Source organism: Galleria mellonella, unplaced genomic scaffold (assembly GCF_026898425.1).
Source record: "Galleria mellonella isolate WM207_F2 unplaced genomic scaffold, CSIRO_AGI_GalMel_v1 utg32, whole genome shotgun sequence".
In the NCBI taxonomy this organism is placed as follows: Eukaryota; Metazoa; Arthropoda; class Insecta; order Lepidoptera; family Pyralidae; genus Galleria; species Galleria mellonella.
Window position 1 is genome coordinate 890061 of NW_026442075.1, and position 24240 is coordinate 914300.

Sequence of the window (24240 nt, forward strand, 5' to 3'; positions counted from 1 at the left end):
GAAGGTATTAGGCACAATGTTTTTAAGAGAAATAACAGTAAAGCTAATAATAATTATGTAATTGTATACAAAATTGTCTCTTTTGTTTTTCTGTTTGTTTATGATGATATCTATTCGTTTTTAGCGAATTTTTTATTCTACTCTATTCTATGATAGAAGGTAATGAATTTACTGCTGCATATATGTTTCTTTTTATTGTCATGACGATTTTTTATAGAACAAAAATAAAAAGATTTATAGGATGGAACTCCATCTGCGCTGTCGTGACGAATTCATCGGAAATGAACTGAAATGATTTCACGCTTAACAAAATCTTAAATCGTACTGTAGTATATATTTTACATGGACTACATACATATCGCTAAATTTCTTGTTTTATGCTTATTGGATATTGTTTTACAAATTGCAATCAACTAGTAATAAACATTATGTAGTTTTAAAAACTGTTACTGTTTAATTTTATGCCATCATAAATTTTGTAAAATATAACAGAGTTTAAAAATAAAATTACATAAATTACGAAAGTATGTGTGAAATATTTATTTAATGTATTTTTTTTTATACAGCGCCATCTCGCGAAAATATTAAGCACTTGCGTTGCCTCTATACTGAATAATCTAGTTCGCTATAATCTGGCTTCATTATTAGTACAGTTGTTTTCAAATTTGGAATTATTTATAGAATGATTTAAGACAATATCACTTTTTTACTTAGTTTTGTCGCTTATTATTATTATTATTTATAAGTAATAAAATGTGTAAAAAAAATGTTGTCAATGTCAACTGTCATTCAAAGTTGACACGTAATAAGAAATCATGTTGTCATATCTAACTGTCAAAAAATAGTAATATGCTAAAATGGCACGTCAACAACAAGATGTGGATGAACTTTTCGATGTTAAAAATTCTTTCTATGTTGGAAATTACCAACAGGCCATCAACGAAGCGTTGAGTATTAACGTAAGTGAAACCATATCAGTCATTTTCAGTAAAGAAAAGTACTTGTAACGTTATATTATTATTACATTTTAATAATGTTATGAATGAGCAATGTTTTCATACTTAGCATTTTTACACAATAATTCTATTGTATTTCATAATTTATATGCGTTGATAACATTAATGCCACTTTTATTGTCTGACACAACAATATAATAGTATTGCTTCATAGATATATATTAAGTACATCTCTTGCAGCCTTCTACACCCCTAATAACTCTTGAACGCGATGCCTACCTGTTCCGTTCGTATATCGCTCAAGGCAACCACAGGATGGTGTTGCAAGAGTTGAAAACAGCAGATCCCATGCTTCAGCCATTGAAGAGTTTGGTGGAATATCTCGCACCTGATGCAAATAGACCAGCTATTGTCGCAGATATTGATGCAAGGGTATGATTTGTTTGATTACTATGGTGATGTTCAAGATAGTGTGATAGATTCCTTTATTGTTATTATTTAGCTGAAATTACTATAGTTTTTATCTGTGAAAGCAGTATAATTTGATTTGCACTACTGACCACCACTAGTAAAAGATCTATTACTTTCCTTATTGTTCTAGAACTAATAGTTTCTTTTAAAATTTCCCCTCCTATTTATTCTGCATCACTACAGTTACCTCTGTTGCATGCAACATGATTACTAGTTTGGCAGTTAATAATTAATTCTCAATATGTATGTTTGTGATTTGAATTAAAAATTCATTAAATAGAAAAACTAATGGGACTGAAAAACGGGCGGCAAAAGAAATTCAGCAAGGCCTTAGTCCATGATTCAAACTTTTGATGAAAATATAAAAACATTTGACATTAACTCTTGTCAGTACTCAATCTCTTGTCGTTATTGGAGTCTGGATCAATAACATTCATTAATTCCATGTTATAAGTGAGTGGGTCAAAGCATATAAATGAAAAAAAAGAAGGATGAAGATTCTGAGTAATAGGGACCAACAACTCAAGTGCTAATTCTTAATTTACACTATCAGGTCAACTTCCATAATCCCAGTCAAGGTCTCCTTGGAAAGCATCCTGTTGAATTCCAGGTGTATTTATCATAATGGGCTACCTGACCCATCGTCCCAAACTGGTAGCACGCTGGGGGGAAGGGATTATTAGTAATGCAAGCTATCAGTTCCATTGGTAGCAATATACCCTGTCAGGTCAACCTCCACACGGTTCACCCTGGAAACCATCGTGGCTAATTCTAATTGAATTCGTCAGGATGGACTAACTGGCCTGTTTTCAATCTCATCAATCAACTTCACTGGTGCTCCGCCAGCATATCCCGTTAGCGCAGGCAGGGTTACCATACCATTTTCACCCATCAAAAAAAAAACTGGTAGCACGCCAGAATATGTCATTAGCACAGATAGGGCTACTGTTTCATTATGATCCTTTTAAAAAATACATTCAAACACACACATACATTTCTTTTTCCAGGTGGCGAAGGGAACAGAACTTACAAATGAAATCTTTTTGTTGGTAGCAGCAACAATTTATTATCACGAAGACAATTATGAAGCTGCCTTAAAGTAAGTTATAATGAAAGTGAAATTATATATTTTGGAATCTTCAATTTGTATGAAATAAATGTAAAATTATTTGTCTACATATTTTTATATTTATTAATAAAGCTAATTATATTGAGTAAAGCATTCAGAAGATGAAATTAAACTTATAGCCTCAAGGTGCATAATTTAGAAATGATTAGACAAAAAATTAAAAATATAATACATATAGTATGGAATATGGTAAAAAAATTGTAGTATTTTGAGGCATAACATCTTAGTTCTGGCAACATGTGAAGGGTATCATGGGCTACACAGTATACTCTGTTATGTTCATACTGCAGTTCATGTATTTGGGTGACAGTTACCACTTTCCATTAGGTGGACCATCAGCTTGTTATAAAAAGAAAGAAATATCTTTATTCAAGTAAACTTGCACTTAAACATTTTTAAATAGTCATCTTTTTTAATATTTGCCATTTTATATGTTATGGTACTTGTATTTTTTCCAGGATTCTCCATGGCACTGAGTCTCTGGAACTCCGTGCGTTCACCCTGCAGTGCCTGCTGGCTATGAACAGGCCTGATCTGGCGCGCAAGCAGCTCAAGCTGTTGCAGGCTATTGAAGATGACGGCACTCTGACGCAGCTGGCACAGGCCTGGCTCAACTTGTCACAGGTATTACTGACATCCTGTTAATGTTACAAATGTAAAAGTTTGTATGAATGAACTGATGGATGTTTGCTTTTTTTTGTCTTTTTTTATTTCATGCATAAACAATTGAATGGATTTAAATCAAGTTTGGTATATGAACAGGTTATATACTAATTTAGAACATATAATACCTTACATATTGGTTCGCATGAGTAAGGCCACGGGGTACAGCTAGTAAAATATATCTTCACTTGCTATTTTGTATTATTTATTTATTTAACTCTTTATTGCGCCATAAATAAAAATATACAATGACAAGTGAATAATTCAAATGAAATACAGTAATATAAATACAGATTGAAATATACACATAAAGGTACAAAAGGCGGTCTTATCGCTAGGGCAATCTCTTACTGACAACCTTTAGTTAAGGGAGAACAGATAGAAAAGGGCAGGTGGCGCAAGAGTGAATTAATAATTTTCGTGCATAAAATACAAAAACATGTAATGCACAAAAATATCAAATACATATAATTTATTAAACTACTTTATTACATTTTTTCAAATAATTATGTTTTATTGACCAATAATTTTTTTTTTTATTTTTATACAACTTAGAATGGCAAACAAGCTGATGGCCCACCTGATGGAAAGTGGTAACCGTCGTCTATAGACATGAGCAGTACCATGGACATAATAGAGTATACTGTTTCGCCCATGATACCCCCCATGCGTTGCCATTCCTGAGGACTCAGGTGTTTTTCCTCTGTACCCATCTCATATAGTATAAGTAGTTGGAGTAGTATACAACAACAAGAGAAATGAACAAATTCATTTTTACATTAATAATATTACTAGCTATTCCCCGCGGGTTTGCCCGCAAGCATCAATGTTTAAATTATCCTTTGTATTAATTTAGGATATAAACCTACACATATGCCAAATTTCATACAATTCTGTTCAGTAGTTTTTGCATGAATAACAAACGTTGATCTGTCTACCAATCTTATCGTTACAAAATTTCACATTTATTATGTTAATAAGGATTATGACTTGATACAAAAACTCTAAAGCAAATATCCTACCCTTAAGGGATGAATATTCATTAAAAAAAAAAAATATTCTGTACATTTATATTGTTTTCTAGAAGTTTTTATTTAAATCACTGGAATTCACTTAAATTATATTTATAGGAATCGCTAAAATTCCAACTTTTACATTCCCCATAATAGTCATTTGTATGACCACACCATGGTTCTCAGGAATGGCAACACATAAGAGGTATCTTCTGTAATATCTAAGGGGCTGCTCATGTCTATAGGCGATTTCCACTATATACCACTTTCTATGTCAAGAACCATAAGCTTGCTTGTCACTTTTGAATCTTATTTAAAAATCATAATGTCTCATATACAGGGTGGTCCAGGCGTGCAGGATGCCCACTACAGCGTCATGGAACTGTCGGAGCGTTTGGGTGCGCTGGGCGCTGGACCGGCTGCCGTCGGCGCCGCCGCCGCCGCCTCTAGAGGTAACTTGTAACCTTAGATTATATAGATAGTTTCCATACAAATGCTTCGAGAAAAGCAGGTCAGCTTTTACATACAATTTTACGTGGTAAATAAATGAGTGATTCCTTTATAACTTCTATATTTATTTTATCTTTTAAATTCTGCACCTTTTTAATGTGCAAAAACTAATTTTATTTATTAAATAATCAAATATAGATACGTCAAGATACATTGTGTACGTAAGTATGCCTAGATGGTACGTACAATGCGTTTTCAGAGATGTTTTCTTTCATGAACACTCAGGCTATAGAATGAGCTTTCTGCCTTTGGGAAAACCCAAGAGACTACAGCATGGGCTTTTTCAAAAGGGGGGGGGGGGTAAAGAGGTTTCTTCAGGGTCGGCAACGCGTGAGTAATACCGCTGGTATTGCAGACGTTCATAGGCTATGATAACCGCTTACCATCAGGTGGGCCGTATGCTAGTTTGCCACCTCAGTGATATACAAAAAAGTATAAAGAACATTAATAAAAAAAACGAGTCTGCTAATTTGACAATTAGCTGATAAAAAGTTGTCCCGTTTTTGAAAGTCCATGTTTTATCTATATATATATATATATATATATAGCTGTTTAACACACCGCCTTCCAATAGTCTCTAGTTCGATTCCCGTATAAAAAAAAAAAAACATTATTATTCATGTGCACATCTGTTTGTATTTGTCTGGATGTTTACTATGTGTAACACGCATGTATGTATAGAAAAAGTATTTTAACTATTTTTACGGTCCCATGTGTCGCCGTGTGGTCCCGGCGTAGAATAAACCACCCCTTCCTTTCCCGTGGGTGTCGTAAGAGGTGACTAAGGGAGGGCGAGGGATGGGCAGCAGCGTCCCTCTTTAAACATCTCCAAAGCCTAACTGCAGTTGCCAACCCACCTGCTAAACTTGGTAATTACAGGCAAAACCCCAAGAGGGAGGCTTATGTTCAGCAGTGGATATTTAAAGGCTGATATGTACCCATACCTGTGTCTAATTTGCTCGATATTGTTTGATAATTACATCAATATCTACTAAAACTTTTTAAGTACTCAGCTAAACCGCTTTTGCGCCATCTACCGAATGAATGACTCAGTTGTAAATGCCTCCTCTCAGATTTTTACAGTAATCAGTGTAGTGTTTTAGTTTGTACTAAATAAAGATACTTTATTGATTATTAGAAAAAAAAAATTCAAAATTTTCACTGATTTCTTAGTGTGTTGTAATTATTATATTTTTTTTATACAACTTAGAATGGCAAACAAGCTGACGGCCCACCTGATGGAAAGTGGTAACCGTCGCCTATAGACATGAGCAGTACCATGGACATAACAGAGTATACTGTTTCGCCCATGATACCCCCCATGCGTTGCCATTCCTGAGGGCTCAGGTGTTATTCCTCCGTACCCAGTAAATTCACGCCATATCCCACCCTTCAAACCGAAATACAGCCATGCAAACTCCACTGCTTTACGGTTGAAACACGAATGGGACAGAGGTACGCAAGCAATCGACTTTTGTACAAAATCTCCCTCTATAAATGTATTTGCATTAAATAGGGTAGGTATCGGTGGTCTTTTATTACATAGAGGTTCATGCCTATTTAACCATTACAGAATAGCATGCAAATGACCCATTTTGATAGGAACTGATTAATTTATGCATCGACAACTATATTAGATATTTATGTATTCTTTTTTGAAAAATTCGTCTACAGAGTTGTGCCTACATGTAATATTAAATGCACAATGATTATTCATAATGCCAAAGCGAACTTTGCACTGTTCCCCAATTTGTAAGTGACCTAAATTAATCAACGTAACTTGAACGTTTTATCTTATACACACTCGCTATACTGTGCTCTGTGCTAGCCAGTCTATTCAATATACAAGTTTACATTTTATATCTTTAATTATTCTCGTTATTTACCACCTTCCATGAACTGCATCGAGTCTTAACAACTTCAGCCAAAGAGTAAAAGCTTTTGCTTTTGGAAGAAAAAATAGAGAGTACCTATTTATTTGTCGATTTGTTTCAATTACTGTGTACAGGTATGTGGGAGGAAGCCGAGCAGATGTTGACAGAGGCGATGGCTCGGGTACCTCAGCAACCCGACTTGCTCCTCGGGCTGGCGGTCACGGCCACTCACAGTGGGAAACCGCCCGAGGTACGTCGCACACCTTACTGTTGAGATATGTATGCACAACTAGTTTTTACCCGTGACATCGTCCGCGTGAAGGATATCTTGATGGACTTGGATAAGAAAGAAAGAAAGAAACTTTATTCTACTATTCTACAGAAATATGCGACTACACCCACACAGGGGTTAAAAAAATTCATATATTAATAATTATAACAACGAAACTACAAACAATATTTATATGTATGTAAAAATGAATATAAAATTAAAAAGGAAAAAAAAAAGTTCGTATTATAACAGTTTCATCCAAAATAAGTGTGTGTGTGCGTGCGTCGCAATACCTGCAAAATGAGGTCCGTGCTCAGCATTATGCTGTAGTGTCAGGGACACTGCAGCGCTGATTTTCAGCACGAGCCTCGCCAACCCGCGGGGTCCTATGATAAGAAGTATCCTATGGCCTTCTCCATTCGAAATACTAAGTGATGATTCCAAGTACATGATGATTGGTTTAGTTAAGTCGCTGAGAGGTAACAAACAAACTTATTTTTATATTCACACACTTTTCACATTTACTCATTTCACATATAATAAACCCATCCCTTATATTACATTTTCTTAAATATGTCCCATGTAAAGACATTGTCTAGTTACAATTTTATTACATTCATCACCATGATTATCATCATATTAGCCGTTATCTGTCCACTGCTGAATACGGGCCTAAAAGGGGGGGGGGGGAGGGGGTTGCCAGTAGTTGCCACGCTTGACAGGCAGCCGCAGCTAGGCTTTGATGATGTGTTAGGAGGGACGCTGCTGCCCATCCCTCGATCACTAAGTTCCTTTGGTCGCCTCATACGACACTCCGGGGAAGAAATGGACGGCCTTCTATGCTGGGACTACATAAAATAAAATATATGAAATATATTTAATAATGATATTTCAGGTGTCTTCCCGTTACATGGCCCAACTGCTGGACAGCCACCCTGAGCATCCATTTACCAAGGAGTACAATGCCAAGTCCAACGAGTTCAAGCGGCTCACGGCCCAGTACCAGCCCTCCGTGGCGAGTTAAACCTTACGCAGTCGTAACAGAGTCGATTGTCGCAAGTATTGTATCTACTAATTATATCTATTGAAAGTTTATATTGTAGCACGAAGTTTTATTTATCTCTATTTGGATTATTCTAACATCTTTTCAACCGACTTCAAAATGAAAGAGGTTCTCAATATTGTGTTTTTTTTTTATGTTTGTTACCTCATAACTCCATCAGTTGTAGACCGATTTGGAAATTTCTTTTTTTATCTGAAAGGATATATTAATAGATTGTTTGCATAGAAATATTATCAAAATTAGTTCAGTAGTTTAGGTTTTAAATCGAAATAATTCGTTTTGACACAATTGAAGACTTTTTTTATGGAAAACAATTATGTTATTAGTTTTTTATATACTGTGAATATAATGGAATGTTTTTTTACCAAGCAGCTAATAAATTTATGGATAAACATGTTTCAATTTGCACTTGCCTGAGAAAGAATAAGACAGTGTACATCGTTATCTCATTCTGTCTCATTGATTCGGTAGTAATAACGATTTTTATCGTTGATTGGTTTGCCAATTATCTGGAAAGACAGATTAGAATTTTAAGTAATTTTAAAATAGGGGAGTTAGTTGTCCTGTATTTATAAACTCAAAAACTCTTGCAAAAACGTACCTATCACTTTATGATCCGAGGATGTTGAATAATTTCAATGCCATTGTCTGGTCCTTTGAGTGCCGGATATAGTACAGGTATCATTATAAATAGGTAAGACAGAGATATTTTACTTTTTTTATACAACTTAGAATGGCAAACAAGCTGACGGCCCACCTGATGGAAAGTGGTAACCGTCGCCTGTAGACATGAACAGTACCATGGACATAACAGAGTATACTGTTTCGCCCTTGATACCTTCCATGCGTTGCCATTCCTGAAGACTCAGATGTTATTCCTCTGTACCTTGTAAATTCATTGCCATACCCTTTAAACCGAAACACAGCCATGCAAACACAACTGCTTCACGGTTGAAACACAAATGGGACAGAGGTACCCAAGTAACCGACTTACTGAACCAGGTGTTATTTTATGGAACTCCATATCACTCACTGGTTAGTTGATTTGAATTATTTTGTATAATTCTGCTACCATTAGCAATTATGCCACTGCTTACATTTGAGAATTGACTACTATTATTATTAGTAAAAATTCTACAACCTTCCCTTTTGGTTATCAATCTCTGACCATTATTCAGTCTACGCATGTCTTGGTACACGTGTTTCATTTCTAAACGAGGCATCTTTTGCTAAATTCCGAGCAGCGATTTTAATTAATTTAGCACACCTGCAATGCCGCTGGTGTTGTGGGTGATCATGGGCGGCGGTAGTCACTTACCATCAGGTGAGCCGCATGCTCGTTTGCACCCACTGTTGTAAAAAAAAATCAACTAACACGGTAAAATAGAGATACGTAGAGAGAAAAGGGTTCTCTCATCATCATCATATTAGCCGATAACTGTCCACTGTTGGACATAGGTCTCCCCCATAAGAGGGGTTTTGCCAGTAGTTGCCACACTTGGCAGGCGGGTAAGTAACCGCAGTTAGGCTTTGATGTTTTAAGAAGAACGCTGCTGTTCATCCCTCGAGTATTAAGTTCCTTTAGTCGCCTCTTACGACACCCATGGGAAAGGAAGGGGTAACCCGTTCTATGTCGGGATCAAACGGCAAGTACAGTTACATCCTCGTGAGGGGGAAGGGATTGTTAGTAATACGGACAACCAGTCCCATTGCTAGCAATGGTATATTGTTAGCAATATACTCTGGTATGTCTTCCTCCACGTCATCCCACCTGGAAACCATTGCGCTGAATTCCAGATGTATTAATCACTAGGGGATAACTGACCTGCCTTTTCATTCGCTCTTATCACCCCTCGCTAGTGCCCCGCCAGCGTATACCGTAAATGCAGGCGGGGTCACCATTCCTTTGTCATCCATTGAAAAAAGTATATTCTAGTACCTATACAGCAGCCTTTCCCAAAGTGGGCGATAACGCCTCCTTGTGGACGCTGCAGGCCTAAAGGGGGGCGGTAAGAGACACAGAAAAAAAAATGGGGGCGTTGTTTAGAGGCTTGGAGGGTGATTTGTTGATCTTGAAGTAATAGTGGTTTTTAAGTAGGTGAAAAAATGGGGGCGCTAAAAAATTTATTCTCAAAGTGGGCGGGCAGTAGACAAAATAAGTTTGGGAACCCCTGCTATACAGCTATGTGATTTTAACTTGCAGCATATGCAGGTAGAACCAAATGCTAGCGATCTCGTTTAACTGGTAAAAATATAAATATAGGGTTCAATAAAACTCCCTTAATGAGATCTTAATAATTATAATCATCATCATCGTCATCACCCGTCCGGTCCTCTTCACCGGCGCTGGTGATGTTGGCAAGGATGTAGAACTGGCGGAGTTTCTCGTCCATGCCACTCATGTCCTCAGTCAGCCCCATCGGCAGATCCGATGGGTCCGTTTCGCCCTTGACCAGGGACCAATCTGTCGTGCTCTCATGTGGAATCTCGCCTGTTAGACCTGAAATAAAGTGGTAATTCACCATTTATGATAATCCATTATCTTTGTTGGGAGAAGGGACTGTTAAGATTACAGGGGTGGCCAACCGATCGATCGCGACTAGTACAGTCGATCGTGGCAAGGCAAAAAATATTATATTTTGCTAATCAAACGGAAGATGCTCAGATGCATTGCTCACACACAAAAAAAAAAAACAAATAGTTACTAAAAATAAAAAATATATAATAGAAATAATAATTCCAATCGTTTTGTCGGTGAACTGTCTTATCCCAACCAGTCTGGAACAACATCTCAGACGGTTGGGATTCCGAGGCGGCTCACTCCCGGGAGAGATGCAGAAAGCGGTGCTCTTAGATTGCTCTTAGAGTGCGCTTAGATCTCTTAGACTTCCCGCATTGTACGCCGGTTTCTCTCCCTGGGGCCCTGAACCCCGGCCGACTGTACTTCTGCCGGGGGTTAGTTAACATCTCCTCTCCTTAAGAGGGGACATGAGAATTTGTGTAAAAATTGAAAAATAATAATAATAAACAAGTACATAGTTACTAAGAATAATTTTCTATTTTATGTTTTCCCTCTTAATAAAATAAAAAATACTACAATACTACATAATTGTTTACTGAACTATGTTGTTTCGTTTGAGATTTCAAGAAGTATGTAATTGGCAGATTGCACAGGGTTTCCTCAGTAAACAGTGGATCTTGGGTCTAGTCGAGTCTGCCACCCCTGTCTTATCAGGTCGACATTCTCACTATTAACTCTTCTTTGCATAATGGTGGAAATTTCCATCATAACATTGAATGCCCAAAAATTATATAAAAGAACAAATTAACTTTATTTTTTATATACAACTTAGAATGGCAAACAAGCTGATGGCCCACCTGATGGAAAGTGGTAACCGTCGCCTATAGACATGAGCAGTACCATGGACATAACAGAGTGTACTGTTTCGTCCATGGACGAATTGCACGATGGCAACGCATGGGGGGTATCATGATACCCCTCATGCATTGCCATTCGTGAGGACTCGAGGTGTTATTCGTCTGTACCCTGTAAATCGAAACACAGCCATGCAAACAACTTCTTCACGGTAGAAACACGAATGGGACAGAGGTATCCAAGCAATCGACTTTTGTACAAAGTCTCCCTCTGGTTTAAATGATTTAAGTCAAAATTATTATAAATTTTATTTATGATGGCCCATTAAACAGTAATTTCACATAACTGACACGTGACGCCCCTAGTGTTGCAGGCGTCCATAGGCTACAGTGACCGTTTACCATCAAACGGGCTGTATGCTTATTGCCTTCTTTGTGGTATAACTATTAAATTAAAATATTAGGCTAAGAAATAGATTTAAAGTAATAGTGCCTTAGAATCTACTTGATATCTGATATATAGAACCTATTTGTATTGACCTCGCGGTGATATGAAGACGGGATCATACATAGCACCCTCTAGCGGCGGGGCGGTGTATGCTTCCAGCGCTTGCTCTGTGCGACTCTCGCGTTCTTGCTTCTCCTGCTTCTGCTGGTGACGCCAAGCCTTTTGTAGATTGAATCTCTCTGGTCTGAAACGAAACAAACATGTATAGTGGGGGAAAGGGATTGTTAGTAATGGATTAGTAACCCTATTGCTAGCAATACACCCTGTCAGGTTGACCTCGCGGTTCCCATGGAATTCCGAATGAATTTATCACGATGGGCAAATTGACCTGCCTCTTCACCCTCATCTGTCATCCTTCACTGGTGCCCCGTCAGCGTATACCGTAAGCATAGATGGGATTACCATTTCATTATCATTCACTAAAAAAAATCCACAAGACATGGCACTTCTAGATTAAGTGGATAATACTCACACTTCGCCTTTATTATAAACACGCCCTTCTAAATTGTTGATGTCATGTCTCATGTCTGCGAGTAACAATAGCATCAAGTCCAAAGACCCTTCAGGTCCCCTGGGCCCGCGAGCTCCGCGCGGTCCCGTCGCACCCTTCGGCCCTTCCATGCCCGGTGCGCCAGGTGGACCCTGTGCCAGAAAATGGGAAATTGATTCCAGCTGTTGACACTATAATTTCTCCTCCTATAGGCCACTTTTTTATCACTTCTTATTAAAATTAACTGTGTGTGTTTATTATTTTTATAAACGGTGCAATAAAATTTAAATAAATAAATAAATGTGAAAGTTCGGATATTTCAAGGTAATGTAATTCGTCGCCGATCTTCCGTCGCATGAATAGGCGACGCAACCGTCCGCCAAATACGGGAGTATCGCATAACAAATCATGCAATGCAGTGTTGCCGATCTTCCATCGACAGATCTGCGCGCTGGCGCCACGAATCAGGCGCCGAGCGCTAGCATTCTCTCGACGTAATAACCGATCTTCCGGGTAGTGTATCAAAGTATGCAATTTTATGTATTCGTGCACCATCGCGGATGATCGGCGACCCAAAATCGGCCTAATGTGATGCCAATGTTAATCGGCCCGAAGGATTTCTTTGAACAAATATGTAAACAGCCAAATGTTTATAACTAGATATCTTGGGACTAACCCTCGGCCCTCTTTCACATCGACAATACCCGCCCTCTAGCGGCGCCACTGAGTCCAGTACTCTGTACGTATACGTGCCATCTGAAATTATTTAATTTATTAATTTATTACATGTAATAAACATATATATAATTATAGTTTTTTTTTGTACCATAAAGATGATAAACAATTATATATGTAATAAACGGTTAAAAAATCCTCTCCTCATGCATGTGTAGTACTAGCCATTTCCCGTGGCGTTGCTCGCGTCTATGTAGTTCCCGTATATCATTCCCATTGGAACTCTTTATGAATCCTATCTTATATTGTAATATATACTTAAATGACAATTACGTACCTAATACCTTTATAATGTTTCAGCCAATACAACTGATCGGTTATTTTATAGCATTTTATATGTGATTCTTTAGATTGATATAACTTTTTTATTTATGAACCGATTGAAATAAAATAAACACTCAGTGTTAAGTGAAGCAAACCGCAACACATTAATGAAAACCGCATTCAAATCGGTTAAGTCGTTCCTGAGATTAGCGTGCAGAAACGTTCAAACAGGCAAAAATTCAAAAAATATTTTTTTTGGGTTCTATTGTGTTCATAAAGCCCCCTATATGAAAATAATAGGTCTTTTTATATCTCTTATGTACAGACGGCAATCAATTACGATTTTATTGTATGTATTGTTTTACCGTCCGCTTTAAAAGCAGGGCTGTCCATCACTTTCTTGAGGGCGGCCTGCGTGGCGTGCAGCTGGTCGGTGAGCTGTTTCATCTTCCTCGTCAGCCAGGAGACGGTGTCGCACGTGGCGTAGCAGCGTGACGACGCACGTATCAATGGCAACGGCTCCTATCAGGGGGGAAAGGGATTGTTAGTAATGGAGACTGTGAATCCCATTACTAGCAATATACCCAACCAGGTCGACCTCCTCGCGGTTCCCCCTGGAAACTATCATGGTTAATTCCTGATGAATTCATCATGATGGGCTAACTGGCCTGTTTTCATTCTCATCTATCACCCTTCACTGGTGCTCCGCCAGCGTATCCCATTAGCGCAGGTGGGTCTACCATACTATTTTCACCCATCAAAAAAAAAAACGGCTCCTATCAATTAAATAGTTTTTTTTTAATGGGTGATAATGGTGTGGTAACCCCGTTTGCGCTATCGGTATACACTGGCGGGGCACCAGTGAGGGATGACAGATGTGGATGAAAGTAGATCAGTTAGCCTATCCTGACGAATTCAACTAGAATTAGTCTCGATGGTTTCCAGGGGGAATCACGTGGAGGTCGACCTGACAGGGTATATTGCTAGTAATGGGGCTCTTTGACCCCATTATTAACAATCCTTTTCCCCCCAAATCAAATAGTTTTAATGTTGTTTGTTCTAGTTTTTACTGATCAGTAGTTTTTTTTTATGGATGATAATGGAATACCATACCGCCTGCGCTAACGGTATGCGCTGGCGGAGCACCAGTGAGGGATGATAGGTGAGAATGAAGGCAGGTCAGTTAGCCCATCGTGATGTACTACACGTAATACACTTTGAATTCAGCATGATCGTTTCCAGGGAGGACCACGGGGAGGTCGACCTGTTAGGGTATATTGTTAGCAATGGAAGTGGTAATCCGCATTACTAACAATTCCTTCCCCCTACTGATCAGTAGTAGAAGGACGTTCTCGAATCGTATTTTATTATAATATCTTGGATAGTTCTGAATCGTCAGACATTTTCTTTTTGTTTCTAGAATATCAAGGATTTAAAGTTGGAAAAATTAGGACAATTTAAAAACAGGATGTAATAATTGAGTAGCGATAATTAAATAATAAAGGTGTGCGAATTTTAAAATACATGACCTTATCAGGACGTTGCTCAAAAACTATCTAGGATACCCCAGGACATTCTATCAAGCAGAACCTGTTTTGGAAAAACAGGACGATTGGCAGCCCTAAGTTATAGTAATTTAATTTTAAAAATATATGTACGTTCATATGACTTACTGGGATAGCAATAGGCACGGGAGGTTCGCACTTCTTCCCATCAGCGCCCACCACCATTGGAGGCAGGCACTCGCAGTGGAATGTTCCCGGGTCATTTACACAGCGCTGCTCGCACCCACCGTTGTGATTCTCACATTCATCTATGTCTGGAAACGTTAGTATAAATGTGCTAATCATTTATGATGTCCTGGTACTTAAATTAATTATACATACATACATACATATCTGTCACGCCTGTCTCCCATTAGGGTAGGCAGAAACAATGGAACGCCAAATGCTTCGATTCAAACAAACCTCTATCGCTTCTTCCACATTCATCAATCTTTTCATAATTATACTCTTAATTTTATCAGAATAATTAGAAATTATTGTTTTTTTATCTGTAAGGTTATGTACAGATAAAGAAACTGTAAATATTGGTACAGTTACTTTATCTGAACCAATATGTACAGGTCCCATAGAAGTTTTTTTAAAATCCGTTCAGTACTTTAATTTTTAAATCATAATATCTGGTGTTACCATGATTGAACAAAATCTTAAATTATTCAATTATGTCTATGTAGTCAATCCATCTGAATCCTTATAACATGAAATTTTTAAGTGTGTAATATTATGTTAGAGGGTAGTAGTAGATCTTGTGTGTCCTTCTCTAGAAATCTGTCCCATTCTAGAAAAAGAGCATACGGGTATGCGACCCTGGTTTTCCGAACCGCTGCTGTGTCCCAATTCTTTGCAGCTGCAGTGTCGTCCCCTTTCCTTTACTACATAAGTCCCTTATTCGCCTTGTTTACCAATTCCACCAACAAATACATTCCCAAAGAGGGTTGAAGTTAGGCAGACGGCCGGTCGTAAAACTATAAGCCAAATCTTTTTGTAATATGGATAAAAAACATATTCGTACAAGTAATAAAAGAATACAAAAATTATTTTATATACCGATTTGTAATTTGTATGCAAGGACCTTGATATTTTCCAACAATCCTTGAATTTGTTACTTCAAATTTAAAGTCGTCATTTTTTTAATGTATATAATATCGAATGTTATGCAGAGCAGTTATTGGAGTGCAAATTTAATGCTGTTTTATGTAATATTTATTTTATAAATGTATTAATTTGTAATCTGTTGCCTTGCTATAAATAAATAAATATTACGCCGACCCTAAATAATTGGGATAAGGTTAGGAAGACGATGATGTAATAGTATGGTAGTAGTAAAAAAGTTACGTTGCCCGCTAACCAATGCAATAGGGCTGCGTCTTCCTCCTGTAGTTCTCCGGGTGGAACTCGAAGCCCCTGTGGCACGTGCACCAGACGCGGTCGGCGCGTACCTCGCACGCCTGCTCGCACAACTTCAAACTGCACGGGTCCACGGCTTTTGGGATGCACCTTTAATATAGCAGTATGCAATAGTAAATCAAATTTTACCAGAGGGGGGAAAGGGATTGTTAGTAATGTGGTGTAATGGACCCTATCAGGTGGACCTCTACGCGGTTCCCCCTGGAAACAGTCGTGGTTAATTCTAGTGGAATTCGTCACGATGGGCCAACTGGCCTGCTTTCATCCTCACCTGCCGTCCCTCACTGGTGCCCCGCTTGCGTATTCCGATAACGCAGGCAGAGTTACTATTCCATTATCACTCATTAAAAAAAAAATTACCAGATGGAGACTTTGTACAAAAGTCGTTTGCTTGGGTACCTCTGTCCCATATGTGTTTCTACTGTGAAGCAGTTGTGTTTGCATGGCTGTGTTTCGGTTTGAAGAATGGAATATGGCAGTGAATTTACAGAGTACAGAGGAATAACACCTGGATCTTCAGGAATGGCAACGCATGAGGGGTATCATGGGCAAAACAGTATATTCTGTTATGTCCATGGTCCTGCTCATGTCTACAGGCAACGGTTACCGCTTTCCATCAGGTGGGCCGTCAGCTTACTTGCCATTCTAAGTCGTATAAAAAAATCAGTTGTTTTTAAAAATTAACACATAACGGCTACGTTGTCACATTTCATTTCCTTCCCGTGTGGTCCCGACGTAGTGTATGCCACTTCTTCCATTCCCGTGGGTGTCGTAAGTGGCGACTAAGGGAGGGCGAGGGATGGGCAGCAGCGTTTCTCTTAAAATATCTCCAAAGCCTATCTGCGGTTGCCAATCCGCGTGCCAATCGTGGCAACTACTGATAAAAGCCCCTAGGGGGTGGTCAGCAGTGAACGATTAAAAGTGAATGTGATGTCGCCACATTTCAATACAAACCCTTTTTGAAATATTATACTAATGCGCGTGCGCTCACCTGCCCGCTATGTACACGTGCGTGTCGCAGCACTGTAGCTTGATGCACTCGATGTCGGCGCCATTGATGTGGCAAGTCTGGCGCGTGCGCAGCAGCCGGTCCGTCGGACACTCCAGTCTCGTGTCCGCTCTGCAAATAACATTACGCTGTCAGCTCATTTTTACTAATGTTGTTAATGAGAAAGTGAGTTTATTTGTTACCTTATAGCGACTTATGCATGCTTATATCTTATGTGTTCAACGACTTTTGTTGCTGACTGTACCTTTAATGAATAGGTAATTGATATTCTTGTGAAAATAAGTTTGTTTGTATGTTTGTTACTGTATAGCGTCTGAACGGTTTAACCAATCACTATGAAATTTGGTATATACGTACTATGTATGATAAAGAAAGATATATATTTTTATCTCGGTTAATAAACATATCTCGGTGACGCGGACGAAGTCGCGGGTAAAAGCTAGTATTATTTATTATATTTCTTACAAGAATATTCCTCACTAGAAATTATGCGTTTTTTTATAGGTGAAAATGGTATGGTAACCTCGCCTGCGCTAACGGGATACGCTGGCGGAGCACCAGTGAAGGGTGATAGATGAGAATGAAAACAGGCCAGTTAGCCCATCATGATGAATTCATCAGGAATTAACCATGATAGTTTCCAGGGAGAATCGCGAGGAGGTCGACCTGGTTGGGAATATTGCTAGCAATGGGATTCTTAATCTCCATTACTAACAATCCCTTTCCCCCCAGAGAAGTTATGCGTTAGTGAGTGTTTGTTTGTTACCTCTTGATGCTGTAACGGCTCTACCAAACGTAGAGAAATTTGACAAGCATATGGTATTTGGGATAGAGAATTTAGAGGGTACAGAGGAATAACACGTGAGTCCTCAACAGTGACAAGAATGGGGGTATCATGGGCGAAACAGTATACTCTGTTATGTCCATGGTACTGCTCATGTCTATAGGCGACGGTTACCACTTTCCATCAGGTGGGCCGTCAGCTTGTTTGCCATTCTAAGTTGCATAAACAAAAGAGACAACATAAGGTATTCAAGTTCGGTTGTATTTTTTTTATGTTTGTTTCTTGTAATTCTGTCATAAACATATTTGGAAAATTATTTTTTATCTGAATATGCATATACTGGAATAGAAATTTTATCGAAATCGGTTGAGTAGTTTAGTTTTTAAATTAAATTAACAGGTTTTGTCGCGATTGAATTTTTATTTATACAACTATGCTGGCAACTAACTATACGGCCCGTCTGATGGCAAACTGGGTTACTGTCGTCTACGAACGTCTGTAACACCAGAGAACAACGCGTATTGCCAACCCATTAGACACCTTATACGCCATTAAGTAAATATATTTTTGTGGAAAGTCTTATGATTTACAAGTAAATTACTTTTCTTTTACCATCTGCAAACATGTCCTAGTATTACAGTATTGTGGAAAACATTAGATATCTTATCTTGTTACGTTGTGAAGGATGGGGTCGATTAAACAATAACATTGTCCTATGCGTTATATACATGGTGTAATGTACTAAGCCCAGATAATGGGGACTAATCTAAGGTGCCGTTCTATTTCTAAATTTAATATTTTTGTAAAAATAATAGAATTCTTTATTTGCTTTAAATAGGTGATAACAAAGTTCTCATTGAATAAATAAACATTTCCATATTCAGCTAATTAAAATTTAAATTAATTTAATAATTTTTTTTATTTATATATTAACTATCTGACTCGGCAATCGTTGTTTTACCATATACATTATTTCGAGAACTATACATGAAAATTTATCATACTCCATTTATTATATTCGATCGCCATCTTGCAAGCCTATTGCGGCATATAAAAATCGCGATTAAAAAACAGAAGTTGATTGTAAAAGCGTGAAAATTTGAAGTTGTATGTATTTTTCAATGCTAAAAATCATAGTAAAATAAAAATAAAAAATTTTGTCGAGAAATTAAAAAAAAAAATTTAGGGTTGGGTCACCCTTATCATTGAGGGGTATGAAAAATAGATGTTGGCCGATTCTCAGACCTATCCCATATGCACACAAAATTTCATAAAAATCGGTAAAACCGTTTGAGAGGAGTTTGGTAACAAGCACCGTGACACGAGAATTTTATATATTAGATAATTTAATTAATTTAAATTCATGCAAATTATAATTTAAAGCTTTTTAATACGACTCATCAATATCATCATCATTTCAGTCATTGTCCGTCCAATGCTGTACATAGGCCTTCCCAATACACTGCTATAATAATGGCCCTGATCTACCTGTTTCCAGTGACTCCCTGCAATGCGTTTGAGGAGGGGGGAAAGGATTATTAGTAATGCAGACTACCAGTCTCATTGCTAGCAATGTCAGGTCGACCTTCACGTGGTCCCCCCTGGAAACTATCGTGCTGAATTCCAGGTGTATTCATCACGATGGGCTAACTGACCTGCCTTTTCATGAGTAAGGCACCAGTCAAGGATGATAGGCGAGAGCCTATCATCCTTCACTCCACTTTCCATCAGGTGGGCCGTCAGCTTGTTTGCCATTCTAAGTTGTATATAAAAAAAATGGTCTTCAAAGTAGTCCAACATTAGAGTAGTTCGAAAAAACCTCTCAAACTACCTCATGCGCAAGCTTATTATAACTTTTTCAAGTCAAAGAAATTTTAATGCCGAGCTACGAAGTGCTCAGAGAGAATTGAAACAGTAGAAATCTGTTTAATACATAAAGACCCTTTTAACTTTACACGTGATCTCATATTGTGTGTGCGTGTTTGTATGCAGCGTTGCGTTGATTCGATTCGTTGACGCGCAGTGCACTCATGATGCACTCGTGTCATAAAATTAATAAGAACAAATTGGTAAATGTGTGATGATGTGGGGTTTAAACTCTTCGTGATCGTACTAGTAGAAATATGTATCCAAATTTTAGTTTTATATTATTTCTTTTCTTTTATACTAGCTGTTTTTGGCGGCTTCGTCTGCGTTAATCAGTGTAGAAATTATTTATTTATTTAAACTTTAATGCACAATTATATAAGTGAGTGTACATATGCCGGACTTAACACCTAACGGCATTCTCTATTAGTTAACCATGAGGCAAGAAGAAAAGTATTCTATCTCCTTGGTTAGGATATAACCTATCCGTGTAACAGAATCACCGATCAACCAATCACGATGGTTTCCAAGGGGAACCGCGAGAAGGTCGACCTGATAGGGTATATTGTTAATAATAGGGCCCCCCTCTATGTCGAGGCTGTTTCGACGCCGAAGAAACGGCTGCTCACGTAATCCTGAAATGTGAAGCTGTGGTCCAGCAACGTTTAGAAATCCTCGGAACGGTGAGGTCGCTCCGTGACGCCTGTGAAGATTCCAGGAAGCTTCTGGGCGGAGCTAGGTTGGCTGTACTAGCTACAACTCATACGCACAACGGCCCAAATGAGAGGCTAAGTGCGGAAAATAGTCCTATTTACATTACATTAGTAATAGAGCCCTTTATACTAACAATTCCTTTTCCACCTAACAAAATAGAGACACTGCACATGAAGCAACGAAAACAGAATTGAACAAAAAAAAAAAGATATTTATTTATTCATTTATACAACAACAACTGGGTAAGCTTTATGTATATACTCGTATATATTTATCTATTGGCCATTCATCATTTACTAGAGTGCGTTTCATCATTCACGTCTCGCGTTTCAGTTCCACGAACCAAGATCAAAGGGGAGATTCTCTTGCATCCTATTTATATCTTACTGCAATATATTATTTGAACATGAATCCATGTAATTATTAATACCTAGTAACATAAATGATCGAATAAACTCGAATACGTATAATCGATTATTCTATTAATGTTATAAATGTGAAAGTTTATAAATATGGATGAATGTTTGTTACTCTTTCACGCAAAAACTACTGAACGGATTTGAATGAAATTTGGTAAACGAGTGGGGCATATCCTAACTCAGCACATACATAAGATACTTTGTGTATTGATTCACGCAAGCGAAGCCACAGTATACAGCTAGTTACAAATATATTGATTATGAGTGACTAGGTTTGTTAGGTACTAACGATTGATCGATAAAATCGATATTATAAATAGCAGGTACCGTAACAACACTATCAATTTTATATTAATTAATCCAATGAATTGTTTTATACTATTTAGCTAAACCTCAATATAACCGTAATATATAATAATTAAAAAAAAAGAGACTTCTTAAAAATGTTTCAATTGGTTATGACTTTATATGAATAGTCGATTAAATTGCATAGATACAGTAGTTTATTCTGAGTAACCACTATCGATTAAAATAATAATCGATTATAATGCATTACTACGAATAATTGTAATATTGGTATAATTACATCATATTCTGATATATTGTCGTATGCATATGCGGTCATTGACCTTACAACTTGATTTTTGCCTTGATTCATGATGATAACGTATGTATTTATTAGTGTAATTTACATTACATTTTGCATGCGCTTCGTCACTTCACAATGATAATGCACCGGAAAAGTTCTATATTCATTGTAAATTGGAACTTATTTTTTGTTACAACTTAGAATGGCAAACAAGCTGACGGCCCACCTGATGGAAAATGTTAACCGTCGCCTATAGACATGAGCAGTACCATGGACATAACAGAGTACGCTTTCGAGATTAAAATTGGCATCTTACACTTTCAAGCATATTACAGAATTCAGATGAATTACTGCACTTAGATAAATAATTGTCCATTGCTGAACATAGGTCTCCTCTGTTAAGGGGTTTTGCTAGTAGTCGTCACGCTTGACAGGCGGGTTGGCAACCGCAGTTAGCATTTGGTGCTGTTTTAAAAGGGATTTTACTGCCCATTAGGATTATGTTGATTTTATTTATTAATTTCTGAATATAAATCGAAATAAGAAGCTATTAAATGTGAGTAACTCTGTCTCACTCGTGTTTCTTCTGTAAATCAGCTGTGCTTAAGTTTTTTATGCAACTTAAAATGGCAAAAAAGCTGACGGCCCACCTGATGGAAAATGGTAACCGTCGCCCTATAGACATGAGCAGTACCATGGACATAACAGAGTATACTGTTTCGCCCATGATACCCCCTATGCGTTGCCATTCCTGAGGACTCAGGTGTTATTCCTGTACCCTGTAGATTCACGTCATATCCCACCCTTCAAACTAAAACACAGCCATGCAAACACAACATCATTCTAAGTTGTATAAAAAAAAAAGTGTTTCATTTAATTTTATGCTTATAAATATTGATAATTTTGGTATTAAATTGTTATTTTTTTTAATTATTATATGAATGGCATAATAATTTATTTACTTAGATATTTTTCTATTATAACTGTAGAGTGAAAAACGTTACTTTTTACTAACTAGCTAAACTAACAAATGTCATGTCCATTCATTTTTATATCGATTATCTTATATATAAAATTCTCGTGTCACGGTGTTTGTTACCAAACTCCTCCGAAACGGCTTTACCGATATTTATGAAATTTTGTGTACATATTGGGTAGGCCTGAGAATCTGCCAACATCTATTTTTCATACCCCTCAATGATAAGGGTGACCCACCCTTAAAAATTTTTCGTATTTATTTGTCAATTTGTTTTATTTTTATTTTATTATGATTTAGCATTGAAAAATACATACAAAATCCAATTTTCACGCTTTTACGATCAACCCCTGTTTTTTAAGCGCGATTTTTATATGCCGCAATAGGGTTGCAAGATGACAATCGAATATAATAATTGTAGTACGATATATTTTAATGTATGGTTCTAGAAATAATGTACATGGTAAAACAACGTTTACCGAGTCAGCTAGTAATATTATACCGTTTAATTTCATTTCTCCAATTTTACTATTACGAAAAATTACAACAAAATCCCATTAAATTCGTCGAGCCGTTTTTAAATGATGCGCTTACAAACATTTACATTCATAATAACTAATCTAATATCTTGAAAATTCAGAATTCAGATTACACCATGAATAAAGAAAGAAAATAATACATACAAGACATTATTTTACGAGACTCACTTCCTGGAGTAAAATATAAAAATATTTCAAAGTCACTGCCTATCCACACTAGAGAAAACATAGGTCACTCACACATCCAATGCGTCGTCGAGATACGACCCGTCTTCTGGATGGTATCCTCTGTCATCGTAGCTGAGTACTAGGCTCGCAGCGCAGAAGAGAAGGAAGGCGGCGCAGGCCGCGGAGCCGAGCGGCGCACGCATCGCGACTGCGGGTGCGCGCGCGCTGATATGCGTTTGTACAGAGGTATTCAAAGTTTACCAGCGTTGAACACAATTACAGCTGCACGGATCACGATAGATGCATTCCTCGGAACATCTGCCCACCGTTTAACATTTGATAGACGCATATAATATATTTATAGCGAAGCATCTTTATTGTCCTATGCTTGTAAGTAGACATGCGCAGTTTACATTTAGTTATGTTATTAATAAATAGCATAGTGTTTATTCTCGTATAAAAATAATGCATTAAAAAATAATATTACTAAATCATAAATAATGAAAATAAGTAATGAAGTCAAAACCATCATTAGTTTTATTTATACTTTATTGCTAAAAAAAATTACATTGGTATATTTTGAATAAATATGTACAATAAGCGAGCATAACTGTGTTAGAGTTATCTTCTACCAGAGGGAGAATTTGTACAAAAGTTGATTGCTTGGGTACCTCTGTCCCATTCGTGTTTCAACCATGAAGCAGTTGTGTTTGCATGGCTGTATTTCGGTTTGAAGGAATATGGCGTGAATTTACAGGGTACAGAGGAATACACCTGAGTCCTCAGGAATGGTAACGCATGGAGGGTATCATGGGCAAAACAGTAAGTGTGTGTACTATTATGTCCATGGTACTGCTCATGTCTATAGGCGACGATTATCACTTT

The 24240-nt window shown here is 37.5% G+C and overlaps 2 protein-coding genes across 2 annotated transcripts; one reads left to right on the forward strand and one right to left on the reverse strand.

Moving 5' to 3' along the window:
* Positions 1-803: 803 nt before the first annotated feature.
* Positions 804-7989, forward strand: LOC113514117 (coatomer subunit epsilon). The gene is made up of 7 exons (XM_052896316.1): positions 804-959; positions 1197-1388; positions 2435-2526; positions 3015-3180; positions 4573-4684; positions 6751-6866; positions 7783-7989. Exons 1-7 carry the CDS (start codon positions 858-860, stop codon positions 7909-7911), a joined length of 909 nt encoding a protein of 302 aa, XP_052752276.1. The 5' UTR covers positions 804-857; the 3' UTR covers positions 7912-7989.
* A 2245-nt stretch (positions 7990-10234) lies between these two features.
* Positions 10235-23692, reverse strand: LOC113515857 (collagen and calcium-binding EGF domain-containing protein 1-like). The gene is made up of 9 exons (XM_052896315.1): positions 23428-23692; positions 17283-17411; positions 16233-16381; positions 14996-15141; positions 13688-13844; positions 13000-13079; positions 12306-12475; positions 11866-12017; positions 10235-10450 (listed from the first exon to the last, which is right to left on the reverse strand). The coding sequence occupies exons 1-9, from the start codon at positions 23556-23558 to the stop codon at positions 10242-10244; spliced, it is 1323 nt and encodes a 440-aa protein (XP_052752275.1). The 5' UTR covers positions 23559-23692; the 3' UTR covers positions 10235-10241.
* Positions 23693-24240: the final 548 nt, after the last annotated feature.